The sequence below is a fragment of the Lithobates pipiens genome, unplaced genomic scaffold (assembly GCF_037356315.1).
Source record: "Lithobates pipiens isolate NorthernLeopardFrog02 unplaced genomic scaffold, aLitPip1_a1.2 Scaffold_3, whole genome shotgun sequence".
NCBI classification, from domain to species: Eukaryota; Metazoa; Chordata; class Amphibia; order Anura; family Ranidae; genus Lithobates; species Lithobates pipiens.
Window position 1 is genome coordinate 49421572 of NW_027507790.1, and position 20004 is coordinate 49441575.

Sequence of the window (20004 nt, forward strand, 5' to 3'; positions counted from 1 at the left end):
AATAAAACATTTGCCCATTCTGTTGCCTCTAGTTAATATATTTCATAATGCCACCTGTTTTTTTTTTTTTTGGATTCACCTACCTTTTGTAATCTTTAGTAGTTTATTTTAAACCCCTGCGGCGATGGGCGGTCTCTTGCGGGGATCAGCGTCATTTCCTGCTGAAGCCCGCACTGTCTCCTGGGATCTCGTTCATGTAATCCCAGGAGACATTGCGGCTAATGCACCCGACATCTCGCGAGATTTCGGGTGCTACAGCCGACATCTCGCGTGATTTCGGTAATTACAGTCGAGATCTCGGGTGCATTAGCCGCAGGGGTTTAAAATAAACTACTAAAGATTACAAAAGGTAGGTGAATCCAAAAAAAAAAACAGGTGGCATTATGAAATATATTAACTAGAGGCAACAGAATGGGCAAATGTTTTATTATGAGTGCAGAACCCCTTTAATAAGCGGGAACATGGCGGAAATAAAAGTCACATTCTTTTGTTAACCACTTCGTGCCCGCCCTATAGACGAAAGATGTCTACAGCGCGGACACAATTGCCGGGAAGGCGTCCCTGGACATCCTCCTGTTTACTTCCCCTCTGCACGCCGACATGGGTACGCATCGGGGAAGTTCTGTATTGGCCGTGTCCCTTGGATACAGCCAATCACAGATCATGCTAAATGGCCAATCACAGCAGCCATTTAGCACTCGAACAGTGTGTCCAACAAGAGGTGATCTCATATGTAAACGTATGAGATCATCTCTTATCGCCGTCTTTCCCTCCTCACACAGAGACAGCTTGTGAGGAGTGAGAGCTTCCATGCTGCAGCGTCAGTGAAACATGAGTGAACACTAACACACTGAAACACACATGCCCACCTGTCCCCAGTGCCACCTGCCATCTGTTATCAGTATCACGTGTCATCAGTGCCATCTGTCATCAGTGTCACGTGTTATCAGTGTCACGTGTCATCGGTGCCACGTATCAGTGCCATCTGTCATTAGTGTCACGTGTCATCAGTGCCATCTGTCATTAGTGTCACGTGTCATCAGTGCCATCTGTCATTAGTGTCACGTGTCATCAGTGCCATCTGTCATTAGTGTCACGTGTCATCAGTGCCATCTGTCATTAGTGTCACGTGTCATCAGTGCCATCTGTCATTAGTGTCACGTGTCATCAGTGCCATCTGTCATTAGTGTCACGTGTCATCAGTGCCATGTATCAGTGCCATGTATCAGTGCCATCTGTCATTAGTGTCATGTGTCATCAGTGCCATCTGTCATTAGTGTCACGTGTCATCAGTGCCATGTATCAGTGCCATCTGTCATTAGTGTCACGTGTCATCAGTGCCATCTGTCATTAGTGTCACGTGTCATTAGTGTCACGTGTCATCAGTGCCATCTGTCATTAGTGTCACGTGTCATCAGTGCCATCTGTCATTAGTGTCACGTGTCATCAGTGCCATCTGTCATTAGTGTCACGTGTCATCAGTGCCATGTATCAGTGCCATCTGTCATTAGTGTCATGTGTCATCAGTGCCATCTGTCATTAGTGTCACGTGTCATCAGTGCCATGTATCAGTGCCATCTGTCATTAGTGTCACGTGTCATCAGTGCCATCTGTCATTAGTGTCACGTGTCATCAGTGCCATCTGTCATTAGTGTCACGTGTCATCAGTGCCATCTGTCATTAGTGTCACGTGTCATCAGTGCCATCTGTCATTAGTGTCACGTGTCATCAGTGCCATGTATCAGTGCCATCTGTCATTAGTGTCATGTGTCATCAGTGCCATCTGTCATTAGTGTCACGTGTCATCAGTGCCATGTATCAGTGCCATCTGTCATTAGTGTCACGTGTCATCAGTGCCATCTGTCATTAGTGTCACGTGTCATCAGTGCCATCTGTCATTAGTGTCACGTGTCATCAGTGCCATGTATCAGTGCCATCTGTCATTAGTGTCACGTGTTATCAGTGTCACGTGTCATCGGTGCCACGTATCAGTGCCATCTGTCATTAGTGTCACGTGTCATCAGTGCCATCTGTCATTAGTGTCACGTGTCATCAGTGCCATCTGTCATTAGTGTCACGTGTCATCAGTGCCATCTGTCATTAGTGTCACGTGTCATCAGTGCCATCTGTCATCAGTGTCACGTGTCATCAGTGCCATGTATCAGTGCCATCTGTCATTAGTGTCACGTGTCATCAGTGCCATCTGTCATTAGTGTCACGTGTCATCAGTGCCATCTGTCATTAGTGTCATGTGTCATCAGTGCCATGTATCAGTGCCATGTATCAGTGCCATCTGTCATTAGTGTCATGTGTCATCAGTGCCATCTGTCATTAGTGTCACGTGTCATCAGTGCCATGTATCAGTGCCATCTGTCATTAGTGTCACGTGTCATCAGTGCCATCTGTCATTAGTGTCACGTGTCATTAGTGTCACCAGTGCCATCTGTCATTAGTGTCACGTGTCATCAGTGCCATCTGTCATTAGTGTCACGTGTCATCAGTGCCATGTATCAGTGCCATCTGTCATTAGTGTCACGTGTCATCAGTGCCATCTGTCATTAGTGTTACGTGTCATCAGTGCCATCTGTCATTAGTGTCATGTGTCATCAGTGCCATCTGTCATTAGTGTCACGTGTCATCAGTGCCATGTATTACCATGTAAAATTCATGAGATTCAAAGAGATCACCGAAAGCTGAAAATTGGTCTGGGCAGGAGGGGGGTTTAAGTGCCCAGTAGGCAAGTGGTTAAAAGCACCACATAGTAAACACACGCTACTAAGAACATAGTTAACCCTTTGATTGCCCTTGGTATTAACCCCTTCCTACCCAGTGTCATCATTAGTGACAGTGTATATTATCACTGATCACTGTATTAGTGTCACTTGAGATGTCAATAGCATCTGTAAAGATACAGATCAGGGCTACATAAGAGAAGGAGTGCTTTGCTTTTAAAGAATAAATATATATTAAGATTTAAAATGTTGGAGACTATGCCATTAAAGAGGAGGGCCGGTTTTAAAAAAAAAAAAAATTTAAAAGTCAGCAGATGCAAAAACTGTAGCTGGTGACTTTTAATAAGCACACTTACCTGTCCAGGGCACCCGCGATGTCGGCCGCTCGAGGCTGACCCGTCCCTCGGCGCCGCCATTTTGGCTAAGGGAAATAGGCTGTGGAGCCTTGCGGCTTCACTGCCCATTTCCTACTGCGCAGCGCTTTGTGAATGGGTCGCTCTGTGTTCTGGGACACACAGTTCCCAGAACACAGCGCAACCCATTACCCAGAAGAAGACACCGCACGGAGGAGAGAAGATAGAAGATCTCCACGGAGAAGGAAGAGGCAGATTAGGACAATGTGCCTAGCAACAGGCATTTCTGGTAAGTTAAAAAAAATATATTTTCTTCATTTTTTTTTTTTTATGTATTTTTTTTTTTCTAATTTTTTATGCATTTTTTTTTTCAGGGTGGCCCTGCACTTTAAGTAATAACGTGTACTAAATCTTTTTTGTTTGGGAATTCAACAAAACCATCTTTGTTTGTGAATTCAGAAAAAATGAAACGTGCCGCAAAAGCTGTGACACCAGAAGATGCCAAGCAACTGCGGATGACAAATTTCTTTGCAAAGACTTCTTGTTCAGAAAGTGCAGTGCAACATGTTACTGCAGAATCAAGTGGCACAAGAGAAGAACAACCAGCAGAGAAGTCCCCTTCAACAAGTCACCCTCAAAATGAAGGAAGAAGGAAGTTTAAACAAGATTGGTGCAAGGAACTCGCATGGGTTAAATTTGACCATAATACAGGCATAGCCATATGTGAGATTTGTGCCTCCTTCCCTGGCATTGCTGACCACACATCCAAGATTGTGAAAGGGTTTTCAGGACCATTTAAACTGGAGACCTTCAAAAAACATGGAAAGTCACTCCAGCATGACAAATGCATAAAAGCCAAACACGCCCTGTTGGCTCCAGAAGCTACGCCATTGGCTGCATGCGTTAAGAAAATGGACCAAGGGATGTTCAACCACATGAAAGTTCTATTTAATGTGGCCTATTATATTGCAAAAAACAACAAGCCATATACAGACTTTAAAGGTTTGTTAGAGCTGACAGGGAAACTAGGGGTTGCTGTGAGAGAGGAGTATGCAAATGACAAGAGATGCAAGGAATTAATTTCACATATTGCAACTGTAATCCGGAAAGAACTCATCTGCGAGCTAAAGGAGGCCAAATATGTTAGTTTGATGCTAGATGGATCAACTGACAAAGGAGGAGTGGAAGAATTAATATTGTATGTCAGATACATCAAGAACAATAGGATCAAAGAAGTATTTCTATCAGTCTTACCTCTTGAAATGGCAACTGCAGATGGGTACTTAGAAACCATCACTAAAGAGCTGAAGACACATGGTCTTTCAGATTGGCTTTTTTCAAACCAGCTAATTGGAATTGGTACAGATGGTGCTGCAAGCATGATTGGAGCTGAAAATGGACTGGTACAAAAAGTACGTCAAAATCTTAGCCATGTAATTGGCATTCACTGTGTTGCACACCGATTAAATTTAAGTGTATTAAGCTCTGTAAAAGATGGAAAATGTATTGATGACCTTGACTCGGTTTTAAAGAAGCTGTACCAATTTTACCAGCATTCACCCAAGAGAATGCGACAGCTAAAGCAGGTAGCTGAAAGTTTTCATGAAAAAATCCAGAAATTTCAATACTTGCATAATGTAAGATGGGTGTCAAGCAAAGTCAGTGCTCTCTCTGCACTTGTCAAAGATTGGAAATGTGTGACAGTCCACCTTGAAGGTGTTGCTGCAGAAAAAGACAGTGCTTCTGCAGTTGCACATGGTTTGTTGAAAAAACTAACTGATTTTAAATTTGTTCACATGCTCCATTTTCTGCTGGACTATCTAGAAATTATTAAGAACCTCTCCCTTTTATTTCAAAGGGAAGAGCTTTTCTTAAGCACAATTGAGTTGCATGTGAAAAACACAATTTCTTCTTTAAAAGCACTCAAAGATGTGCCAAAAAAATATGAGGAGAGATTTTTAACTGGAACATCACTCAAAGGACAGTATCAAGATGTACAGTTGCACGGACTCAGCAATACTGTAACTTCTTTGATCCAAAATGAAAAGGACAAATTGATTCAGTATGGTGCAAAATACCTAGAAGAGCGATTTCTGATTCAAAGGAATATTGAACGCTCCACTGCAGTGTTTGATACCTTTGCCTGGCCATCGGGAAAATCACTACAGGACTATGGTGTTGATGACATCACAATATTGGCTCAGCATTTCCAGAAACAACTTTCAATGCCTGAAATGCATGATAAATGCATGCATGCAATCCACAATGAGTGGTATGAATTTAAAGTTCTTGGAAAAGGAAAGAAACTGTGTGAACTTCTGGATTTGGCACTCTCCAACACAGACAGGTTTCCAGTTTTGGGAAACTTGTTGTCTATAGTGTGTGTTTTGCCTGTCTCAACCGCATGTTGTGAGAGAGGATTCAGCTTGATGAACTTTGTAAAAAATAAGTTCAGATCTGTAATGCAGCAAGAAAGTTTAGGTGATTTGTTGATGACCAACATGAATGGACCATCAGTGAAGGATTTTGATCCTGCAAAGGCTGTTGACCATTGGTACTTTAATTGCAAAAGTACAAGGCATATTCATGGCCACAAAAAGCCAAGTGAAAAAAAATGACATTGCATTAAACACTTGGTGCCACATCAGAATATATTCATTACCTACACAAGTTAAATGCCTATATATGTTTGGTTCTAGTTGTCTTTCTATGTTAAATTAAAGATTGGTTAATTTTTATATTGAAAATAAAGCTGTTGTCCGTTAAAAAAAAAAACCTGGCTCCTAACTTTTTTAGCTGGCTCCTAGATTCCAAGCAAATTTGTCAAGCCCTGCATTAGTCTCCCTGCAAAACAGGCTTATACAAGGTAAGATAGGGCCTACTTTACTCCCCCTAGACCAGTGGTCATCAACCCTGTCCTCAAGGCACACTAACAGGCCAGGTTTTAAGTATTGCAGACTAGAATACTGCAATCACTGAGCAGCAAATGATATCACCTGTCATGTATTTCAGTTATCTTGCAAACCTGGCCTGTTAGTGGGCCCTGAGGACAGGGTTGATGACCACTGCCGTAGACTACATAAAATGAATCATTTTCATTCCCCAGAGTGCTGGAGATCTGGTCATTCCCAAAGATATTTCTCCCATATTTCCTGAACTTGCCCTGTCATTACTGGGTTCTGGACTGATGTGCTGTCTGTAATTAATATGGTCATTAACTCCTGTACCTGCAGCTATGGAGATCTGCTTATTGGGTTTGGTGGGAGAACCTGATGGACACTTGTTCGGGCTCCTCCTCTTCTCCAGAGGATCTAATAGGCTTCAAAAGTGGGTGGGCTTGGGTCACAGAGAATGCAATCGGAGCCCACCCAGGTGTGTTACAACAGCGAATGAACATTTGCTGTTAAAAAACTGATCCTCAATCCGGCCAAGCAGGTGTGAGACCTGCTTTTCAATTGGCCAAAAAGAGAAAACCCGCAGAGGAGGAAAGGTACAGAAGCCGCTGCTGTGATGCGCTAGGGTGAGCAGAATGGGGGCCGCCGCTACAATGAGCAGGGAAAGCCGCCGATGATGGGGCAAGTGCTAATGACCAACCGAGGGGGGGGAATACTGTTTGCCCCCCCCCCCCCAAAGAAAATTCCGCCACTCCCATAGATTAATTATTGTTAAATATTACACAATATACCGTGGTGTATCAAACAAAGCCCCGGGGACACTGCTTGTACACATTAGCTCCGATGTCACATGATCACGTGCTCGGCACGGTGACATCACAGTAAATGGTGGAGATAAAACGGTCACTTTCTGGAATCTTTGTTTAGGTGTGTTCTATTTTTAGAACTGAAATCTACAAATAAACGCTGGACCTGCGAGTGCCTCACTAACGCCTTCACGCCAAGCCAGTGATTGTCACCAGAAGTGTCGGGGACGCCTGGGATCCACCCGGGTAATAATCACACTGCAGTGGCCCCCATACAGTCATCACGCGCCTGTTGTTTATACCCCATCCGCGCGCGCCCGCAGCCCCTCCTCCACGCCGCGTGCTACCCGAGCTCGCGCCTGTTGTTCAGAACCCAAACAACAGTCCAGACTCCCGCCTCCTCCTTCCCATTGGTCGCAACGCACAACTGTCACAGACCAGCCAATGGTCAACGCGCCTCTATAGAGCATGTGCTGTGCTCCTAAACCATGCCTCCCCTCGCAGTCTCCTCCCCAACCGCAACCAAAACATCCTTTGTCTCGAGGCAGCCTACGTTCGTTATTGGTGGAGGATCACAGAGGATGAACTCTCATTGGTCGTGACGCACGAGCTTTCGGTTCCTGATAGGTTCTTGTTGCTGTAGTGTTCTGTACTGCCGGGTGATTGGTTCATAACTTTGCGATGGGTGACGGTAAGCACGCCGTGATTGGCCAGCACGGGCAATGTTTTTACGTAGGCTCCCCCTCTGCTCCTAAACCGCCGTTTGTCGTTCTCCAGTCAGAAACAAAACAAAAGCGGCGGGAGGAGGTGGGTGAGGAGGTGGCGGTGGTGGTGGGTAGTGAAGGCCGCCCGGAGAATGAACTACACGGACACTGGAGAAGATAGAAGAGAGGAGGAGGGACGGGCCAGTGCCGTGTAAGGCGAAGGGGAAGCAGAAGGTATAGGAAATAGGGGAGACTATTGTGTCTGTACACGAGGGGGTCCAGCTATGTCTATGGAGCCTGCACACTCACTAACACTTCAAGGGGGGGAGGCAGTACATAGGCTGAGCCTGTTATCCAGCAGTGCCAGTCAGTCCTTCCATACTCATGGCCTGCCAACACACCACTGCTGTCCCTGGGAGCCTGTGTACGAGGCTGGGGGGGGGGGGGGGGATTTACTAAAAGTGGAGCAGCTGTGTATGGTAACCAATCAGCTTCTAGCTTCAGTTTGTTCAGTTCAGCTTTGAAAATGAAAGCCAGAAGCTGATTGGCTGCCATGCTCCAGATTCTGTCATCAGACAGCCTTGGATTCTACATCACCCAGCATTGGACAGTCTCACCATCTATGGCACAGTGACTGGCTGCTTGTAGTGTGAGCTGCTGATTTACATCACGTTTTTATTTCATCTTTTCTTTGTTAAAAAACCAACAACCTGATCCTGTTCTGGAGGCTTTGATAGAACAGCCTCTTTGCTTTCTAATGGACTGTAGTATTAGATCCCCTATGGCTGCTGCTATTGACACAACACACGTCTTTTAATCTGCTGTGCTTTGTATCCACATCATGAACCCAAGTCTCCTGCTTTTTCTTTTGTTACTTTTCTTCAGTTAGGCCTAAAACTCCCATAAGCCATGTCACAGCCTTCCCTCGTGTTGGACATTCTTTGTTTTTCCTCTGCTGTAAGTATTTTATAGTTCTTGACTGGTAAAACTCGGGTAATGACAGGACTGGAGCTGGCAGGATGTTTGTTACAAAAGGCAAGGTGTCATTATCTTCCCTGCTGATTGGTAACACGCACAATAATAACATATCATCATTATTAAACACGGTGACAAACCAGCAGCTCATCCGTCTGTCTGCTAGAGCAGCGGCGCCGAAAAGGTTAAGCGAGCTGTAGGTTCACTTGCATGTAACAGGAGTAATGCTTTGTTTACGTCACAGCCTGATTGGAGCTCTGTGTCCCTCAGCCATAGGGGACGTCGTCACTCGCTTGATTAACAATGTGTTTTTTTGCCTGCAGATCATATTCTAGGAGTCTGTTGTGTTATTTTTTTTTTTGTTTGTTTTTTTTCTCAGTAGGTAGCCAGCTGTTTTCCTGTGATGCTACCAAGAAGAGAGCCTCTGTCCAGTTCACTGGTCTAAAAGGGATTAAAGTGATATGATTAACCTCCTGCACTGCCAAGTAGTCTTAAATAGTTTGTGGTAAGGGCTGGAAGGTGTTAGCACAGCAGTGTTATTGTTTGCAGAGCTGTGCTCAGGATCCTTGTGTAGTATTGTGTCTGGATTACTCTGAGAATTTTATATACACACACAATGTGTCCGTATTCTAACCAGATCAGGATTTTTATTTTAATGTTTGGATTGTATTCAGCCAAACAAAGCTAACCTTCCCGTCTGCGTGTTCTTTCCACACTTCCTGTTTCTGCTGCTGGCCGTGTATATAGTCATTTGTCCGTCCCTTTTCTCCATACGCTTTGTTTATTCTTCCTTCTTTTTTTTTCTTTTTTTTGTCATCTCGCCTTTTTGGGCAGAGCCTGTGCGTGCAATTCTTTTTAGGGTTGTGTGAATGTCGACTGTCCATGCATCATAGGATAATTACCCCCCGAGCTGTCAGCGAGACTTGCCTCCCTGGCTGAACAGTTTCTATTTTTAGACTGAAGCCAACAGCGAGATTCTGAAACCAGTCGCTTTTGTCGACCGCGTGCCTTGATTGTTGTGAGTGCGCTCTCAGGCGTAGGAAAACAAAGGTCTCCATGGACTTTGTTCCAGAAATTCTGGCGATATATATGGGGGACTGCTGTCGGGGAAACTCCATTGTGTTTATGTTCTGTTTTCTCTTAACACTGCATGCTTGTTCCTGTAATCTTGTGTAAACAAACTTGCAGTGGGTGATTTTTTTTTTTTTCCCTGTCCTGTACTCAAGGACCTTCTGCTGTTCAATTTTCTGTTTATAATCCATAGGTCAGTGAGATAAAACAAAGGCTAAGGGCCCCTGCACATGGGCATCATAATTTACTGATGTTTACTAAGGAACTTGTGACGCTCGTGTGTAAGGGGCAAAAAATGGAGTGTAAAGACCGGAGTAATGTTGAGTAAAGGTGTGTAAGCGTGTGGATGAGTAAAATTCTCTTTCATTGCCAGTATTGTAATATAGTCACTTATAGATGTGTAAACATTTAAGCTCTTGTTCACACCAATGCGATTTGACAGTTCAAAATCACATGACGATTCACACCCTATTTTCGGCAGTGGAACCATTCAAATAGTTGCAACTCAAGTGGCAGCAACTTTGAAAAAGCTTCCTGTTCTACTTTTCTGCGATTTCATTATGACTTGCATTGACTTCTGTTAAATTATTATTATAGAGGATTTAAATAGTGCCAACCGTTTACGCAGCACTTTACAATAAAACGGGGACAGTACAATTTCCAATACAGTCCAATACAGAAGGAATAGGAGGGCCCTGCTCATTGAGCTTACAATCTAAAATAAGTTGCAAGCTGCAATGAAACTGCAGATCCAAATCACACTGATCTACGGCTTTGAAATCACGCTGAAGTAGCTGGTTTCAAAGCCGTACTGGTGTGAACCAAGGCTTAATGAGTAAACACACGAGTTAGTGATTGTGAAGCCTAAACATTTTTTAACTTAATGCATTCCTTACATTAAGGTAAAAAATGTTTAGGTGTCAGCATCCTCACCCCCATCCCCCTTACTTACCTGAGCCCTAATTTGATCCAGCGTCATGCATACCCCCGCAGATCTTCTCTCCCCTCACTTCCGGGTCTTGCTGGCTTTGCTGGGGCACTGGGAGCCATTGGCGCTTAGTGCTGTCAGTCAAAGCCAGTGATGAAGGAGCGGGAGGTAGGCCGAGTCCCACTGTCTTTGTCAATGGATGTAGCAGCAGGGCTCCGGTGCAAGCATGTATGTGTTTTTTTTTTTTTTTTTTGTTTGTTTGTTTTTTTTAAATTGCCTATACAATAATTTTTAATTACTGGACTGAAATGTAAATTTTTCTATTTTTGTTTTACTGCTCTGTACTAAACGCTGTATTACTGATCTTTACTCAGCTGTGTGCATGGCTCCGTAGACAACTATACATCTCATTTCAAATCGGTCAAAAACTCAGCATTTTTTACTCCTGTGTGCAACAGGCCTAACAGGTGATGTTACATAGTAGTTGAGGTTGAAATAAGACACAAGTCCATCAAATCCAACCTATGTGTGTGATTATATGTCAGTATTCCATTGTATATCCCTGTATGTTGTGATCATTCAGGTGCTTATCTAATAGTTTCTCGCTGAAACCACCGCCTGTGGAAGGAAATTCCACATCCTTGCTGCTCTTACAGTAAAGAACCCCCCATGTAGTTTAAGGTTAAACCTCTTTTCTTCTAATTTTAATGAGTGGCCACTTGTCTTATTGTAAGCCTAGGTTCACATATGTGCGATTGCAGACATCACATTTGATTTGCACCCACACTGCAGGGTGTGATGTCTGTGCAGTGTGAGTTGGATATGTACGAAAATAGTGCAGTGACTTTTTTTTTTTTTTTCCCTGCACTAGAATCGCATTGCATGGGCATTCTCACCCATGCAATCTGATTCATGTGTGAGATCACAGTTCGTACTGCGATCTGTGAACCAACCTGGGGGTGTCATTAACAATGTATTGACACCCGCAGCAGTTTGCAGAGGGCAGTGTGAACTGTCTGTGGGAGAGATGCGATGTGGGAACCGGCGCTGCAATCGCTCCTGGTTCCTGCATCACACATGTGAAGCCAAACTAAATCTTCCCAGCCATGTGCCTACTCCTTTGTTTGAAGTGTAGACTATAAGCAAAATGTGTTTTGTCAGCTTACGATTCTTCCATCTGAAATTTTAGAAGAGGGCTTTGGCTGTGTATACTGTGTAAACAAGTACTTTGTGAGCTATGTACATACGTTTCATATGTATATATACACAGAGAAGTCCCCTGGTTTGTTTGGTATCTGTTGAATGTCAACAGTCCTGAAGGGCAGACTTTCTGAGAAGGCAACATACATGAAGGCATGTAGCGTGGTCACGTCTTCCTGTTGTTGTGTCAACTGATAGGCTGCAAGCTACTTCTCACATACACAGAAAAGCGTTTGTGTTTTGTGTAACTGTTGCTTGGCATAGTACGTTTATTCTTCTTTGCCGTTTTGATGAGGGGGTTAAGCGTACAGTCGTAGCGTCTAGACTGTTGTACAGCTGTGTGGTTCTATTGTGTCTCCGCTCAGAGTACTGTGCTCTCTTCTGGCCACCTACTTGTGCTGTGTTTGTTCGAAGGAGCCTTCAGATGGTTGACGTCACATTGGGAGGGGGGGGGTTACCTTGGTACCAGGCACACGTCTCTCCAATCTGCTCATGCTCATCTGTCTTGGCTCTGTTTCTGTATCAAAGTGGTTTTGGTCATATTATCCAGAGGTTTTTGATGCGTGTTTCCTGCGTGTGTAACCTTGGAAACCTCTACTGAATAGTGTTATTTATACAGCTGAACTCATTCATGTATACTGCCATAAAGAGAACTGAATGCACTTGTTCTTTTCGCTGTAGGCATATCGGCGTTCTCTGATTTCCAGGAAGTTTTAATAGATTTGCATGTGGAACTTCCAGGCTAGGAGAGATCTGCGTCTCACCGTGCCATTCCTTTCTTTCTTGCTGTGCCCTGAATTTCCCTTATTTCCTGGGGTACAAGGGTACTGTATTGCTAAAATAGAAGACTTTGGCCATGGTCCGTAAACCTTGCACTACAGTGTTGAATGAGGAGCCCTCACGGTATGAACAGGATTTGCATGGATGTGCTTGCCATGTGGTCTAGGATCTCATTTGTTCTTCACTTTTACTGTATCCACTGAGAGGTTCAAGTCAGGTGATCTTCTAATAGGGTGACACAAAGTAGATGAAAATTGGAAAGTCTTTTGTCCTGTGTACAAATGCACAGAATGGGGCTGATTTACTAAAACTAGAGCGTGCAAAATCTGGTGCAGCTGTGCATGGTAACCGATCAGCTTCTGACTTCAGTTTATTCAATTAAGCTTTGATTAAAAAAAAAAACCCCCAGAAAGCTGGATTCTATACAGAACTGCACCAGATTTTGCAGATTCTGGTTTTAGTAAATCAACTGCAATGTATCAGCCCTTGTACACACGGTCGGAGATTCCAACGGAATGTGTCCTATCGGACCATTTTGTTGGATATTCCGACTGTGTGTGGTCTCCATCGGACTGTTTCCTTCGGAATATCCGACGGGCCAACTTTTCCAACTTGCCGGTAAAATTTTCATTTACGCATGCTCAGATCAAATTCCTAGACCAAAGCTATTGGCTACTAGCCTGAACGTAGTCCCGTCCTAACGAAATAACGTCATCACCTTATGTACGTTATGTTATCGGATTTGGTTGCTAGAATGTCCGACCGTGTGTACAAGGGCTCACACAGTCCTTTACTGTGTATGAACAGCTTCAGGAATTGGGCTGTATTACTAGTATGTTTTTTTTGTAGCTAAAGGTAAGTAGGGTGAAATTTCAAAATTGGTCCCCTTTGTTGATATTTTTTTTACCAGGCAAAGTTGCAGTATTTTATTTTTTTTCCCTTTTGCAAAAATGTTATTGAAACACTTTTTGTATTTGTTTGTATGTTTTTTTTTTTTTTTTCTTTTCCCATCTTTTCCCTTGTGCCCATTCAGTGTGGATCAGTACCAGTCAAGGAGTAGAATTATTTTTTTCCATAAATATGAGCACTTGAATTGCTTGGATGTGCATAGTTGTCTATAGTGGGGGTTCATAGGCTAGGTTGCATTTTCCTGTACAACAGCTATCGTGTGTGTGTGTGTGTGTGTGTGTGTGTGTGTGTGTGTGTGTGTGTATGTGTATATATATGTATGTATGTATATGTGTGGAGAATACTTGGCCAGACTGTGAGGGGTTGCAAAGTTTTTCTGAAAAAAAAAAAAAACCTTGTGTGTAGCAGCCTCCCCTCATACTTAACTGAGCCCCATCTCTATCCAATGCACCACCATAGCGTCGCAGACTCAATAAAAATCGCAGATTGCAGCCACTACTAGTAAACAAAAAAAAAAAAAAATGCCATAAATCTATCCCATATTTTGTAGATGCTATAACTTTTGTGCAAACCAATCAATATATGCTTTTTGTGATATATACATTTTTTTTTTTTTTTTTTACCAAAAATATGTATAAGAACACACATCGGCCTAAACTGAGGGGAAAAAAATTAGCCCCATTTTAGTTATTTTTTTTTTTATAAAAAAATCTTTATTGCAGCCAAAAGTACAGAATATTGTGATGTGTGGCGGGGTTTTATTTTATTTATCTTTTTGTTTATAGCGCAAAAAATAAAACCGCAGAGATGATCAAATACTACCAAAAGAAAGCTCTATTTGTGGGAAAAGGACGTCAATTTTGTTTGGGTACAGCGTTTGCATGACCTCACAGTTGTCAGATAAAGCGACGCAGTGCCTTATCAGGAAAAAATGGGTTGGTTCTTTCTCTTATAGAGTGACAACACTCGCACACTGTCATTCCATAGGGCAACAACGTTGTCACCATAAACCTGCTTTTTTTTTTTTTTTTTTTGGGGGGGGGGGGGGGGGGGTTAGTTGCACTTCTAGGCATATTTTTAAAAGAGAATCTTCCCCTTTTTTGTTTTTTTTTCCCCATTCTTTTTATTATGGTTGTAACCAAGTAAAGTACAAGAGTACATGCAAAAGCCATAACAAAGCATAAAAGTGATATAGCATGACATCAGATCAGGACATAAAAGAACATATCTAGATTAGGTCCCAAATCTCTATATTAGTGGGTAGCCATAACAACAACACAAGGGATATCCAGCCCTAAGAGAAGAAACATCCATTGTAGCCTAACGTCATGCAAAAGGAAAAATTACAACATAGAAGCCAACCTACTCAATATTCTCACAAACTACGCCCTAAGGAGGGCATGTCTGGAGCATCATAAAAAATAAATAAAAGGAGCTTTGCGACAAAGGAAACGAGAACTAGAGAGAAAAAGTACAGAAAAATGAGAGGGTAGAGGGAGCCTGGAGGAAGGATCACTAGACAATAAATGTGAGGAGAGTCCTGAGTACATTAACCATCCCTAAATATCAGTATGACCATAGCTGGCCCATGAGCTCCAAACTCTTTCAAATCCTTTTAAATTTCATTCATTTTGGTGGCTAATGCCGGCCATACACGGTTCGAATTTCGAAAGAATTTTATTTAGAAAATCGTATCTAAGAATTTTCGTATGAATTTTGCACCATTAGTGGGCTGCAGCAACAGCCGATTTTCGTGCGGAAATAAAATTTGAGGAATCGAACATGTTGGAAATTTTTTGAAAAACGAACGATTTTCTAATCAATGATGGGAGAATCGTGCGAGAAACGTAATAAGAAAAGAAAATGTACAGAGATGAAAGAAAATGTACAGAGATAAAAGAAAATTTACGGAGAGACTGTAGCAACATGAGGTGAAATTTGGAGGCTTGGTCGGCCGAATTTCGAAAATCAATGGTGGCATCATCTGATCACAAAAAAAACGAATTTTCTGATTTTGAAAAGAAAATTCGATTAGAAATTCGACCGTGTATGGCCTGCATTAGTGTTAGTTGAGAACTTCCTTTTTTTTTTTTTTTAAACGCTTGCCGACCAGCCGCCATCAATATACTGTTTCAGGTTGGCACGGCTGCGCAAATCGCCCTAGGTGCACGCTGATGTGCGTAGCCAGCGGCTGCAATTTCCGCTGGCTACCCGTGATCGCTCCTCTGAGTGCTAGAATGGTGATCTGTCAATGTAAACAGACAGATCCTTGTTCTGTCAGGGAAGTAAAGAGAGATCTGCTTTTTCCTAGTGATCAGGAAAAGCGATGTCTCTCTACTCCCATTTAGTACACTCCTCCTCCTCTTTACCCCCACCCCCCAGTTAGAAACACCTCCTTACTGAACACTTAACCCCTTGAACGCCCCTAGTGTTAACCTCTTCCTTGCCAGTGACATTTATACAGTAATCTGTGGCAATTTTTTAGCTCTGATCACTGTATAAATATCAATGCTCCCAAAAAAGTGCCCGATCTGTCCACTGTAATGTCTCTGATCTGCTAAAAATCACTGATCACCGCCATTACTAGTAAAAAAAATATATATAATAAAAATGCAATCAATATATCCCTTGTTTTGTAGACCTTTTTGTGCAAACCAAACGATATTCGCTTATTGCAAACTTTTTTTTTTTTTTTTTTCTACCAATAACTTGTAGAAGAATACATATCGGCCTAAACTGACAAGGATTTTATATATATATATATATATATATATATATATATATATATATATATATATATATATATATATATATATATATATATATATATATATATATATATATATATATATATATATATATATAAAATTTTGGGATATTTATGATAGATAAAAGTAAAATGTATGTTTTATTTTTTTCAAAAATGTCTTTATTTTTTGCAAAATAACAAAAAAAAAAAAAACTCCCGCAGGTGATCAAATGCCACCAAAAAGCTCTATTTGTGGGGAAAAAAAGGACATACATTTTGCTTGTGTACAACGTCACGTGACCACATAATTGTCAGTTAAAGTGACACATAACCATATTGCAAAAAATGGCCTGATCATTAAGGGGGTGAATTCTTCTGGGCCTTAAGTGGTTAAAATCATTATTGCCTAGATGGATTCAGCATCGGTCCCATGCCAGCTCTAAGACTGAGAACCGAGTGATCAAACACCACTGATCACTCAGTGAGCTGGTGACTGTCAGTCACTGCTGTCTGCTCACTGGAGCGCTGGGCTGTGGAGGGGGCGGGAGCAGCTTGCTGAGAGGCTGAGCCAGGTGCCGGTGTCCCATCATATAAGGTCCCCCATCAGATAGTGTCCGCTGTGTACTGCGCGTGCGCAGTACACAGCAACACAGATTCCGAAAATAGCCGAGGATGAACGGCGCCTGCGCTGTGACTCCAGGTTCTAGCCCCACCATCCAAGTGGACATAGAGTAGGAATAAAAAAGAGCCGAGCGAGCCCGAAGCGCGGCGAGCGAAGCTCGCCCACGAGGGGCTGTCTAATTTTCACAACCCTATGTCTGCTTGGATGGTGGGGCTACCACCTCCACTCGCGGCGCAGGCACCGTTCAGCTTCCGAGATTTTCCGAAGCTTCTACTGCGCATGCGCAGTACGGGGCGGACGCTATATGATGACAGAACACTATCTGCCAGAACACCGGTCAAGGTGATCTTTTCCCAGCCTGGACCGATTCTGTGGTGTCAGCCGAAAACGGGCTTCAGCCTGCTGTCAGCTGTGAAAACGGGTCACAAGAGTGCAGAACGAACTGCACTCCTGTGAACCACAGGAGGAGTACAGCAAACAAGCTTTGGTTTTACTTCTCCTTTTTTTAAGAGACCAACAAGGAGAAAATAAGAGAAGTTAATTGTTAGGGTTTACACAAAATTAGTATGTTAAACTTCGGAAAGTTGTTTGTTGTGCAATAGTGTTGTGAGGCACACTTGTTGGTGTCAGAATACTGCAGAAATCTGCATGTTACACATTCCATGTTCAGTACACCGATATTTATTTATTTATTTCTGCATTGCAAAGACAGGTGATTAGTAACAGTCGTATGCTGCGACTCCCATAACAAAAGTATTCATCAACACGAAGTTGCCAAATCAGCATGCTACTATTTAAGCCGTGTTCTTTAACTGCACATTTTCATGCCATGTGCTTCTTTTAACAGTTCCACTTTTAATGCGATTATGATGAGATTTACAGAATTATTCACCAACAATACCCGATTACCAAAATAATCTCTAAATATTCAACCTTGGAGTGAAAGACTAAGTTCATTGCAATGCGATCATTGATTCTGTCTGATACCAATTTCTCGAATTTGTGAGAACTGGCAACAGCCCTGCAAATTCTGACCACTCGCATAACTGAAAATGGTACATTTTATTGTCTGTCAACTGAAAGCTATGTAATCAATCTGCAACCTTGGCTTTTTATCTGCTAAAGGCATATGGTAGTGCTTGCTTTAGGCCTGCTGCTGGTAAATGGACATTTAGGAGCAGTTGAACGTTTATTTATTTTCAGCTGCTCCTGAACTCTCCTGTTATTTTATCAGTACATGTACACAGGGTCATTTACAGTAGTTTCTAGGCAGTTGAGTTTAGCAGCTTTTATTTTTTTTATATTGTTTTTTGGAATGCAGAAAAATGGGTTCAGAAGCTGAGTTTTTAGAAGCATTTTCAAGTGGTAAATCGCATTTAGCTGCGTTTCGTTTACGGGCGTTTTTTCATTTTTGGCTATTTTGAAGAAAAAAGGTGTTTATTTATTTATTTTTTAATGCTTCTAAACGTGGGGAAACTGACATTTTAAACGTGGGTTACTATCTGTCAAGTTAAATCGTTCAGGAGAGGTTGTAAAAACGTCCCGTGTACATGAATCCTTACATGCACACTGATGTGTGATATGTTTAAGTGCCTATTCTTAGATACTAGACCCAGATATGGTTTTGCTCTGCTTGCAAGTTGCTGTTTGTTTAGCATTCTGTTTTCTGACGATAGTAAGGAGGATGCAGAGCCTATGAGTGCACTGTTAGTGTTACTCTACAGTGGAACATGATTCTTTCATTCAGTAGATTCACTTTGTACCAATATGCATTAGAAAAATGTGATCATCCATTGCACGGTGCTCTAACTCTTGTTTTAGGCTTTCAAAATGTTTTTCTAATTAATTTCAAACCTCTAATGTCAGGAACACTTTAGTTTCAAACCCTGATTCTTTTGGAAGCAACTGTTATAGACTTAAAGTAGAACTTTAAGTCTAACAGCTTAAGCAAGCTACAGGCTTGTCAATCAGCAGTGACAATGCTGGTAGTCACAGCCCCTTCAACATTTTCTCATCCCATTGTAGTCCAAGCAGGCAGAGGGTGTCAGCTCTGAATTCAGGAGCAGTGCAGCATTGTTGACACCCTAGCATATGAAGTTGCATTAGAAAGACTTTACTGGCAGGCCAAAATCCCCCAAAATGTGTATATTGCAGCTTCCCATTCTGAAGATGTAATGGCTGCATTCGTTTTCAAGCAAGTATAGAAAATACCTGTGATCTTACCAAAAATGCAAACTCCTTGTAGTTTCCTGGGAGGTGAAAAGAAAGCACAAAGAACCTTACTTTCTTGTATTAAATGCAAATCTAACCAATCTTCCATGTAATAGAGATGAACAAAGGCAGATGTGTTTGAATTTCCCCCCATGGATACAGTGAAGAAATGAGCGTAGGCATAAAATGATGAGAATTGTTATTGTGGGTTCACCAGATAAAATAAAGGTGAAAAAACCTAACATAGCCACCACATCTAAAGACTGGTAAGCTGCAATAAGTTATGTTTGTTGGGTTTAGATACACTTTAAAGGATCTCTGTAGTTCTAGATTAAGATACAATCCTTTTTTTTTTTTTCTGCATTAATTATTAATGACCGTTCTGTTTGCCAGTATTACTTTGAGTATATGTCATGTTTAGGGTATAAACTTTTTTTTGATCACTACTAATTTCGTGTGCATTTCAACAGTGTTGCAGTACTGTCTGACTTATAGCTGTGGAGCTTTCTTTCCCCCACACACTATTTTTATTTATTTTTCTTTCTCCCCAGGTTGACTTTCTCCCCTGGCGTCAGTGTGGGAAGTGCCACACACTCCCCAAACCAACAACGGCTTTTGCTTGCATTTTCCAGTGTTTCTTCTGTCAGCGAGTGCAACAAAGTTGTAATTCTTCCAGTGCCAGCCCTGAGCTGAGTGAGGAGCCACCGACAGACATGGTGAAAATGACAAAATCCAAAACTTTCCAGGCTTACCTGCCAAACTGTCACAGAACTTACAGCTGTATTCATTGTAGAGCACACCTAGCCAATCATGATGAATTGATATCCAAGGTAAGTGGCCTTCTCTTCTTTCTAAGCAGTAATAACCTGGGTTGTCTTTCTAAAATGAAGTTCTGCCCCCTCTTCTGCAAGTTGTAAATGACAACTGTTAAATTAATAGGCCTTCCACATTTTACTTGTGCCCAGTGCTGGTGACCAGCAGAATTTGTAAAGACAACATAGACACACAGGGTGAGATTTATTAAAACTGGAGCACTCAGAATCTGGTGCAGCTGTGCATGGTAACCAATC

General features: G+C 42.2%; 1 protein-coding gene across 2 annotated transcripts in view; it reads left to right on the forward strand.

The window, feature by feature from the left end:
* The first annotated feature begins 7552 nt into the window (after positions 1–7552).
* Positions 7553–20004, forward strand: part of YPEL1 (yippee like 1) — a 31748-nt gene continuing 19296 nt past the window's right edge. The window contains exons 1-3 of one of the 2 annotated variants that reach the window (XM_077461643.1): positions 7553–7723; positions 8844–8969; positions 19486–19764. In XM_077461643.1, the coding sequence (XP_077317769.1) occupies positions 19648–19764 (117 nt within the window). In that variant the 5' untranslated portion in view covers positions 7553–7723; positions 8844–8969; positions 19486–19647. The remainder of the gene's footprint in view (positions 7724–8843; positions 8970–19485; positions 19765–20004) is intronic. The other variant, XM_077461642.1, reaches the window with a different exon arrangement.